At 34.0% G+C, this 11,016-nt stretch overlaps 2 protein-coding genes across 2 annotated transcripts in view; both read left to right on the top strand.

Moving 5' to 3' along the window:
* LOC111807311 (novel plant SNARE 13) overlaps window positions 1-1,625 on the top strand; it is a 6,803-nt gene extending 5,178 nt beyond the window's left edge. Inside the window, exons 6-10 of the mRNA XM_023692976.1 lie at window positions 452-531; window positions 609-665; window positions 777-869; window positions 977-1,051; window positions 1,160-1,625. Of these exons, the coding sequence (XP_023548744.1) occupies window positions 452-531; window positions 609-665; window positions 777-869; window positions 977-1,051; window positions 1,160-1,264 (410 nt within the window). The 3' untranslated portion in view covers window positions 1,265-1,625. The remainder of the gene's footprint in view (window positions 1-451; window positions 532-608; window positions 666-776; window positions 870-976; window positions 1,052-1,159) is intronic.
* A 5,536-nt stretch (window positions 1,626-7,161) lies between these two features.
* On the top strand, window positions 7,162-10,400 carry LOC111806597 (probable receptor-like protein kinase At2g42960). The gene is made up of 7 exons (XM_023691972.1): window positions 7,162-8,244; window positions 8,402-8,506; window positions 8,582-8,704; window positions 8,810-8,980; window positions 9,069-9,198; window positions 9,573-9,785; window positions 9,866-10,400. Exons 1-7 carry the CDS (start codon window positions 7,628-7,630, stop codon window positions 9,947-9,949), a joined length of 1,443 nt encoding a protein of 480 aa, XP_023547740.1. The 5' UTR covers window positions 7,162-7,627; the 3' UTR covers window positions 9,950-10,400.
* The last annotated feature ends 616 nt before the right edge of the window (window positions 10,401-11,016 follow it).

Raw genomic sequence — 11,016 nt, 5'->3', positions numbered from 1 at the left:
ATCCTTTCATTTCCCTTTTTACAATAATGTTTGCAGTTTTTTGGCTTTTGTTCTTTGCCTGCATCATCTTGTGATTCCCTTTTTATGTTCTTTCTTTCTTCTCTCTTTCATTTTTCTCCCTGTAAGCTAGTTTTTCATTAAAATTATCTATATAGCTGGAATACATATATTTTTTAGTAAAAAGGAAAAGAAAAACAAATAATTTTTTAATCAAAACAATTCTATGTTTAATCAACTTCTTTTTTGGCCTTTGACTAAAAACAAGGGTGTAGTGACAAAAAATATCTTCATACTCCCTTTATAAATGTATGCCTTGTCTTTTCCCAATAAGGCAGTAATTAGTATAGCAAGCAATTGAAGATAAAATTGCTAAGCAGCTTCTTATTTTATATGTTTGGAATTCCAGAAGTGTCCTTTTTTCTCATTCTATTGGCATGCTTTTGTACTGTAGCTATGACAAATCAAGAACTTATGGATGCTGGGAAGAAAACAATGGATGAGACCGATCAGGCTATTGAACGCACTAAAAAGGTGAAGAACGAACTTCTGGAAACGGGTGATTTAATTGTTTCTGCCCCTTTGTTCTAATGCTTAACTTCGGTCCATAGGTGGTTGAACAAACTATTGAAGTTGGAACTCAAACTGCTGTTACATTAAAAGGCCAAGTATGTTCATCGTTGAAATTACACCTTACGGTTAAAAGTATATTTTCCTATCTGACCTGATTATTAGAATTCCCCAGGTATTCCCTTAACTTTTCCCAATTAAATTTTCAGACTGATCAAATGGGCCGTATAGTAAATGAGCTCGACACGATTAATTTTTCGATTAAGAAGGCTTCCCAGCTCGTGAAGGAAATTGGCAGACAGGTAAGCCTACCTTATGGCCCTCGCACCCCGACCGCCCCAGAAAAACACATTTTTTGGTCTTCTTACTGGGACTAACTTCCCCTCCCCTCCCCTACTCTTTTGGAAAGGTTGCTACAGACAAATGCATCATGCTGTTTCTGTTCCTAATTGTTTGTGGAGTGATAGCCATAATCGTTGTTAAGGTAAATTCTGCAGTTTATTTTGTTCAACAAAACCTTGAAAGAAGAAAAGTTCCAAAAGTGTATTCAAATTTAGTGTCTTTTGCAATAACAAGTGATGTAAATTTTCAGATTGTGAACCCCAACAACAAAGACATCAGGGATATTCCTGGATTGGCACCGCCCGTTCCCGCCAGGAGGCTTTTGTATCTGAGGACACCTGAACATTTCGAGTAAATTCTTGCCTTAGAAACAGGTAGATCTTCGTTGTTCGGTCATCTACTTCGAGTAAATTCTTGCTTAAAGCCATCGAGAGACACGACATTGTGAGAATTCTTCTGCTTTGCTTTCCTTTCCTTGTATGCAATTCAATCTATTCTTGGCTGAGATGTGCATAGAGCTTGGTATGTTATATTAGTTTTTATTTGAAGAGAAACTACAATGTGTTCCTGTAAATGTATTACTTTGAGGTGATTCATGTCTTTGCGGATTTTACCCACTTGACATTGTTTTGTACACTAAGTCATTGTGTCTAACAGCATTATGAATTCCATTCCCACTGCCCAGTGGTTGATAGTTATTCTATTTTATTTGTATACTCTGTTTCAATTACTCACAACTTTTCTCATATTTAGACTATACACAATTATTGCCCTGCAGAAGTTACTAGATTGTACCAACTATATTTCTTGTAACAAAATGTATAAATAGTCTCTTGCCTCATTCCATGCATTAAAACTAGTTACTTAGAAATGTTCATTTGGCCTACAGGAATGAAAAAATGGAGAGCGGAGAGATAGATTATTTAGATCTAGAAATGTTCATTTAGTCTGCAGGAACGAAAAAATGGAGAGAGCGGAAAGATTTTTCGCCGTTAACTAGATTACTTAGATCTAGAAATGTTCATTTAGTCTGCAGGAACGAAAAAATGGAGAGAGCGGAGAGATTTTTCGCTGTTAACTAGATTACTTAGATCTAGAAATGTTCATTTAGCCTACAAGAACAAAATAATGGAGGGAGTGGAGAGATTTCCGTTAACTAATTACATAAATCTAGAAACGTTTATTTATCTTTTCGTTAACTAAATGAGACTCGAATGGAGAATATATTCTCCCTTCTACTTTATATTTATATATCAAAACTAAACATAAAACTAACTAATTATATATACATATATATATTTATGGCGGGTAAGGAAAACTATCGTAATATTAAAAATTGAATTTTTAGAAATTATCGTAACATTTTATTTAAAAAATATACATACAAAAACCAAATATTTTTCATGAGAACCAACCCCACCAAATTAAATAATATTATGTCCAATAATTTGTTGCAAGTAGCTTGTGAGTTGTGGAAATATGAGAATGGGTATAAGGGAATCATTAATCATTTAATATTAATAATGTAATTAAAATGGATGCCAACGCGGCTTGGGAGGATACCAAATTTTAGACCAATTATTTCCTTAATCATAATAATAAACATAGCCTAATTACTTGTTATAAATATTATAATAATATTTTCATACAATGTACCTTCATTACAACTTATATTAATATACTAGATATAGATATAGTAAGACATTAATATTTATATTTGATGGTTCGATCTCTATCCTATAATTTTTAAACTCAATAAAATAAAATTAAAAAATTAAAAAAAAAAAAAAACATGATAACCTAATGCTAACGGAAAAGATCCCTTATTACTAGGTCTGATGCTTCTCGATGGAGATCTCCAAAATAACTGTTTGTTCACGAGACCCTTTAATTCAAGTTTTTCGTGTCAATCCAGATACCTCATTATAAAAAATTAAAAAAATAAATAAAGTTATAGCATCACATTTTCATCTCGTATTTATCATATATTTTACAAGCTTAGAAAGGGCATCGTCACTTTGAAACAAAGTATTAAATTATCTTAAATTGTAGCCTTTCTTACAAAAATGGTAAGACGGGCAAAGGCAAAACATCCAACAAAACTCCAGCAGTGTTTCCTTGTCCTGTTCATAAATGGAAAACATCAAAAGCTTGATTTAAGTAAAACTTTATCGCCATTAGATTGACTGTTTTTGTTCATAATGAACACACACCAAGGTTGTAAGCTGCCGACAAAACGGGCCTCAATCATAGAGACACAAAAAAAAAAAAAAAAAAAATGAGATTTCTCTCTGTTAACTTAAGGGGCATGAAATTTATTTATATTTTCTATCTCATTGGACCCCACTTATCATTTATTTATTTATTTAAATGTTGAAAACTTAGTTATTATTTTTAAGATTGTGTGGATAGAAACATTGTATTATATCTTTTCTTATAAATATTATTAAATTTATTCGGATGTTTTATATTTTTTTAATAAAAAACATATTAAAGAATAAAAACTATTCATTGAAAAGTTTATTTGAAAAAAAATATTTTTTCACAATATATATATATATATAACAAAAAAAAAATCACAATCTCCCTCTATTAAAAAATAAATAGAGATATTTTAAAAATGAGAATTGAAATAGGTGACGAAAATATATATAAAAATCTCGAGCTCAACCTACTAAAAAGTAAATGGAGAATATTTTAAAGATAGGAATTGAAATAGGTGACGAAAATAGAGACAAAAAAGGCTTCCCCATTTCCGTTCCCCATGTCTAAGCTGGACGGGTAAATCGCTCCTAATCCTAACCAAGCATATAGGTAAAGGTAAAGAAATAGAGCTTTTTCTATTGTTGTGTAGTCTCCTTCCTTGTATAAGGCTTAAGGCATGGAGAGTGGTGGGTAAGTAAATGGGCAATTTCACGCTGCTGCCCTGTCTTTTCAGCCTCCAACCCCACACCTTCCTTTCCTTTTGATTAATCTCTTCTTTTCTTCATCTTTCAAGCACTACATAAATACCATTCCTTTTCTTCCTCTTTTTTTCTAAATTGATCTTTTACCTTTCATTTATCACATAAATTAAACACTAACCTCGCCTAAGTCGTAAAGATAGTCTAGTCTCGTACTTTTCTCTCTATTGTATTCTTTCAAATATTACAATTTTATCTTAGACCTTTCGTAAACATTTCAAGACTACTTTTGGAGTATACAAATCGTTAGAATATTGGACGACAAGTTAACATGTTTGGGTATAGTTCTTTCCTATCTAATCCAAACAAGTGTCCTACATTCAAAAGGACGTTACTCCAAAATTGAAACGTTCATGAAAGATCAAAGGTAATATTGCAACTTTTGAAGTAATAGAAGTATTTTTTAACTAATGGACAAAGTTTAAGGATATTTACGATAATCTAGCCCTACAATCTACCTGCCTAAGTCCAAGTCCAATAGATATTTAACCACCAGAATGAAAACAAAGTTTAATATAAAATAAAACCGATTCTAAGTTGTTCTGCTGCAGTTGTCTGCCATCCTCCGAACTGATAGATTTTCTGTATTAAAGAATATATAATAAGATGATAGAGAGACAAATTTGAAGATACAGCAAAGAAAAGGAAGGTGGGAAGATGTTGTTTTTCATTTGANTAAAAAAAAAAAAAAACATGATAACCTAATGCTAACGGAAAAGATCCCTTATTACTAGGTCTGATGCTTCTCGATGGAGATCTCCAAAATAACTGTTTGTTCACGAGACCCTTTAATTCAAGTTTTTCGTGTCAATCCAGATACCTCATTATAAAAAATTAAAAAAATAAATAAAGTTATAGCATCACATTTTCATCTCGTATTTATCATATATTTTACAAGCTTAGAAAGGGCATCGTCACTTTGAAACAAAGTATTAAATTATCTTAAATTGTAGCCTTTCTTACAAAAATGGTAAGACGGGCAAAGGCAAAACATCCAACAAAACTCCAGCAGTGTTTCCTTGTCCTGTTCATAAATGGAAAACATCAAAAGCTTGATTTAAGTAAAACTTTATCGCCATTAGATTGACTGTTTTTGTTCATAATGAACACACACCAAGGTTGTAAGCTGCCGACAAAACGGGNAAAAAAAAAAAAAAAAAAAAAAAAAAAGGAAAAAAAACAGAACAAAATCCCTATTATCCTTGCCGTTCCGGCTTTGGCTAACAAAACAATGACTGAAAAGATTCTTGCCAACTGCCTACTAAGCATGCAATGTGCCAAAGTAATAGAGGTATACCTACTAAGCATGCTATGTGCCAAGGGGGAACTCGGTTGGTAAGGGTTAGGAGTCTCTTGGTTTTACTAGCTTTAGAGGTCTCGAGCTTCAACTTCTCGATGCGATGTTTCCTCAATCCGTACCTTGAGGTGGGCGGGAGTGCCTTTGGGTATAGGAACCTAAGCTTTGGTTCTTGGTTGTCAAATAAATATTCTATTTTAACCCACGAGTGTCCAAATCAGCTTGACACTATTACATTTGGTTATTAAGATAACTCGTAGTTAATCATAACTCAACTAATTAATGTATATACATACTTAACTAAAAAGTCAAAAGTTCAAATTCACTTACTCCTCACGTTAAATTTTATATAAGCAAGTTAATATGAATGCTATTTTAAGTCATGCAAGTTGGAGATATACCTTTAACAAGTAAATATTAGGCACTAATAATAATAACAATAATAATATAGCAAAGGGCAAAATAGTAATTTAGTAAAGTTATGGGCCGAAATAACATTTAGAAAGGTTATGAACAAAATTGAAACAAACTTAAAAGTTAAAAGACCCAAATGAAACTTTGTAAGTCAAAATGGTATTTAAACTTATATTAATCATGTTCATGAAAAGACGAAGAAAAATAAAATAGCGAGCGAGGAGATTTCTCTCTGTTAACTTAAGGGGCATGAAATTTATTTATATTTTCTATCTCATTGGACCCCACTTATCATTTATTTATTTATTTAAATGTTGAAAACTTAGTTATTATTTTTAAGATTGTGTGGATAGAAACATTGTATTATATCTTTTCTTATAAATATTATTAAATTTATTCGGATGTTTTATATTTTTTTAATAAAAAACATATTAAAGAATAAAAACTATTCATTGAAAAGTTTATTTGAAAAAAAATATTTTTTCACAATATATATATATATATAACAAAAAAAAAATCACAATCTCCCTCTATTAAAAAATAAATAGAGATATTTTAAAAATGAGAATTGAAATAGGTGACGAAAATATATATAAAAATCTCGAGCTCAACCTACTAAAAAGTAAATGGAGAATATTTTAAAGATAGGAATTGAAATAGGTGACGAAAATAGAGACAAAAAAGGCTTCCCCATTTCCGTTCCCCATGTCTAAGCTGGACGGGTAAATCGCTCCTAATCCTAACCAAGCATATAGGTAAAGGTAAAGAAATAGAGCTTTTTCTATTGTTGTGTAGTCTCCTTCCTTGTATAAGGCTTAAGGCATGGAGAGTGGTGGGTAAGTAAATGGGCAATTTCACGCTGCTGCCCTGTCTTTTCAGCCTCCAACCCCACACCTTCCTTTCCTTTTGATTAATCTCTTCTTTTCTTCATCTTTCAAGCACTACATAAATACCATTCCTTTTCTTCCTCTTTTTTTCTAAATTGATCTTTTACCTTTCATTTATCACATAAATTAAACACTAACCTCGCCTAAGTCGTAAAGATAGTCTAGTCTCGTACTTTTCTCTCTATTGTATTCTTTCAAATATTACAATTTTATCTTAGACCTTTCGTAAACATTTCAAGACTACTTTTGGAGTATACAAATCGTTAGAATATTGGACGACAAGTTAACATGTTTGGGTATAGTTCTTTCCTATCTAATCCAAACAAGTGTCCTACATTCAAAAGGACGTTACTCCAAAATTGAAACGTTCATGAAAGATCAAAGGTAATATTGCAACTTTTGAAGTAATAGAAGTATTTTTTAACTAATGGACAAAGTTTAAGGATATTTACGATAATCTAGCCCTACAATCTACCTGCCTAAGTCCAAGTCCAATAGATATTTAACCACCAGAATGAAAACAAAGTTTAATATAAAATAAAACCGATTCTAAGTTGTTCTGCTGCAGTTGTCTGCCATCCTCCGAACTGATAGATTTTCTGTATTAAAGAATATATAATAAGATGATAGAGAGACAAATTTGAAGATACAGCAAAGAAAAGGAAGGTGGGAAGATGTTGTTTTTCATTTGATACCTCTCTCTCTCTCTCTCTCTCTCTCTCTCTCTCTCTCTCTCTCTCTCTCTCTCTGAATGTAATGTAAAAACCAAGGCAAAGACATAGCCCATTTCCCTCTCTCCTCCTTCCTTCCTGGTTACCTACTACTGAAAACTCCATCCCATCCCACCACCATTTCATTTTTCTTCTTCTCCCTTTCTCTTAACTCGTTTAACCTCAGGAGAGGGCCTAGAAGCCAAGCTTGGGACAGCATTCCCAACAACATTTCTCTGCCTTCTACATTGGGAGTTTTTTCATTTGGGTTACCTTAACTGTCGGTTAATCTAAGGAGAGGAACTCTGGGAACTGCATACACTGTTTTCATTTTATCATCAACGCCCATTTATTCACTCATCCGGTAACTGAGTTTGCTACATTCATCAGAAGGTACTAGTTACTCAGCAACGTTTTTTGCTTTTTTGTATATTAGAGGAAAAGGAAATGGCGCCTGATCTAAACACAACACTTTCCAAGAAGACGTTTGTTTTTGGTATGAAGGTATGGGTGTTTACTGGAGTCTTGGTGGGGGTGTTTATTGTAATAGTCCTTGTGGTGCTATCAATATGTGTTACTTCAAGAAGAAAGTCTAGAAGGGTAAGTGGCATGCTTCCTCTCAGCCGTATTTCCATTGCATCAAAGGAAATCAAGGAGATTGGGGTGGATCATGTTTCAGCAATCCAGCAGGGCCCCCGCCCCCATGATGGAATCGAAACGGAATCAGAAAAGGTTCTGCTATATTCAAACAAGGCCTACGATTACAGCATATCAGGCTCAGATGATCACACAGAGATATATGCTATTGGTTCTGGAGAAGGAAGCAAGGAAGCAAGTGCTTTGCATAGACCCTCAGATTCAATACCACCGGACACTTCGCCACTGGCTGGTCTGCCGGATTTCGCGCAACTGGGATGGGGTCACTGGTTCACCTTAAGAGATCTGGAACTTGCAACAATGCATTTTTCAAACGATAATATAATTGGGGAGGGAGGATATGGAGTTGTGTATCGAGGTCAACTTATGAATGGGACACCTGTGGCTGTCAAAAAGCTTCTAAATGTGTAAGTTCTCCTTGTTAACTAATACTGTATTTTCTGAGTGTTATTGGTTGGATGTAACTTTGTTTAAGGTAAGAAACCTAGTTTCCATGGAGAAATATGAAAGAATAACACAGACATACAAAACTTATAAATGTAATGTGGGTTTTAACTTATATAGAGGACAAGCGGAAAGGGAATTCAGAGTGGAAGTAGAAGCGTTTGGGCATGTGAGGCATAAGAACCTAGTTAGGCTGCTGGGATACTGCATTGAAGGAACACACAGGTATTGCTAATGCATTTGATTGTTCCTTCACTTGCTAGCTTAGATTGCTGTATACTAAATAGTAGATATTTTCAGGATATTAGTATATGAGTATGTGGACAATGGAAATCTAGAGCAGTGGCTTCACGGAGCTTTAAGCCAGTATGGATATCTCACTTGGGAAGCCCGAATCAAAATTCTCCTTGGTACTGCTAAGGCGTAAGTATATATATATATATATGTATATAACCTTCATTTGATCATTTGGCTGTATCTTTTCTCCATTGAACTTAAGATTTCAATCTTTAATGGTTTTTTTTTCAGGCTGGCATATTTGCACGAGGCAATTGAACCAAAAATTGTACATCGAGATATCAAGGCAAGCAACATATTGATTGATGATGAGTTTAATGCAAAGCTATCAGACTTTGGGCTCGCCAAATTACTCGGTGCTGGGAAGAGTCACATTACCACCAGAGTTATGGGAACGTTTGGGTGAGTAAACAAACAGTCACTCTTAACTTGCTGCTTCTTCCATATTTTTGTTTGGGGATAAAACATTCTGTTTTCTTTCTCGTCATAGATATGTGGCACCAGAATATGCCAAATCTGGGCTTCTAAACGAGAAGAGCGATGTTTATAGTTTTGGAGTGGTTCTTTTGGAAGCGATTACTGGAAGAGACCCTGTTGATTATGGCCGCCCAACACATGAGGTATTTATTGGCTCAGATAGCTTAGGCCATATTTGATAACCACTTTGTTTTTATTTCTGGTTTTTGAAATTCAAGTTTATAAACTGCCCTGCCCTACTGGTTTCTTTGTTTTTGTAATCAAAATTTACAAGTATTTTGCAAAATCCTCCATGTTTTGAAAACTAAAAAAAAAAAAATAGTTTCTAAAATTTGGTTAAGAATTCAAATGTTTATATAAGAAACACCAAAATTATGGCAAAGAACTTGAGATAAAACAAACTCAATTTTCAAAAAACAATTGGTTATCAAATGGGACTGTAGTTTCACATCTTTGGATCATTGGATCATGTGGATTAGTTCCCAAACAAACTCAAGAATTTGGAATTTGGGTGCAGGTAAATTTGGTAGATTGGCTAAAGATGATGGTAGGAAGCAAACGATCAGAAGAGGTGGTAGACCCAAACATAGAGAGAAAGCCATCAGTTAGTGAACTAAAGCGAGCTCTTTTAACTGCTTTGAGGTGTGTGGATCCAGATTCTGATAAGAGGCCTAAGATGAGCCAAGTGGCCAGAATGCTCAACTCCGAGGAAAATCCAATTCCTCGACAGGTTGCTTTCATCCTCAAAACATTAATTCTTTACCAGCATTCGTTAACCTCAACTCACTCGCATTTCATCACAACTTACAGGATCGGAGACCCAGAAAGGGCCATGCTGCTGCGACCAAAATGGAGTCTGGGAAACAGGAGAGAGGACCCAGAAGACACAAATAAGATACAAACAATGAGACTTTCAAGTGTGAAAGAATGAATAGATGCAAAAAATAGAAGCTTGTAAGTTTCAAACTTCCAAATTCTCTGTTGGGATTGGTCACTCAAGTAGAGCTAGCAGGGAAGAGAAATGATTTGGAGGTGTTCCCAATCATTGTGTTAATGTACAGTTCCACAATTGCATTGATGGCTATGAAACAGGTCCAAAGTTTTTGTAACTTTTTTTTTGTTCTTTTTCTGTTGGGGTGGCATTATCTCCTCATGTTGCCATTCGTGTATTGAATGGCTAATGTTCATGAGGATCGATACTAAATTTTCAGAGGTAGTGAATTCTAAGCTAGATCTCATTTCTAATCTTTACATTTGAGCTCTTTAATGTTTCTTTGATACACTTCTTTTTTGTAATATAACGATTTGGGCTTTGAATTCTTGAAGTATAACGATTAAGCCTTAATGATTTAGTATCTTGTAACGATTAAATCCCAATGCTAGAACTTAGATTGGTGCATGAATGTCAAATAATCAATATCAAGCCCACTTAGGATTCAATCTACGATTTGTTTTTCTCGTTGTAATATTCAGGACTAGACACAAACAGAAAATAAATAGAATGACAAAAATTTAAAAGAGAAATGATATAACAAATAAAATCAATATTGCTTTAACATCATTTTCTCTAACCTGGCCTCCTTGAAGAAGTTAAGATGGCGTAGTATGAAGAGAAGAGCATCCCTTTCTTGTTCCTCCAGTGACGCGAATCCGCAACCCCTACCCCTCGATTCGCTTACCAGACAGAATCGAACAGAACAGAAGGATTATTCACTTGCAAGCATAAACTTAACCTAGAGAGCAACAAGGAAGAAATTGAGTTATTGGCAGTAGTACAGTACTCGACGATGTTGAGGAACGCTCAATTCAACTCAACATTCGAGAAGGAGAGATCCAAGTGAGAGCTTGAACCGCCATAGCCAGCCGGAAATCTACTCGTTCCCAGTTTGATTGGTTAAAAATGTATTTATACTTTACAAAAAATTTCAACAATACCCTCAAATTTTTTAAATATTTTAAAA

This window comes from Cucurbita pepo, chromosome LG12 (genome assembly GCF_002806865.2).
Source record: "Cucurbita pepo subsp. pepo cultivar mu-cu-16 chromosome LG12, ASM280686v2, whole genome shotgun sequence".
Taxonomy (NCBI): domain Eukaryota; kingdom Viridiplantae; phylum Streptophyta; class Magnoliopsida; order Cucurbitales; family Cucurbitaceae; genus Cucurbita; species Cucurbita pepo.
Note: the sequence above shows the minus strand (reverse complement) of the source record. Positions and strands in the feature narration are given on the sequence as shown.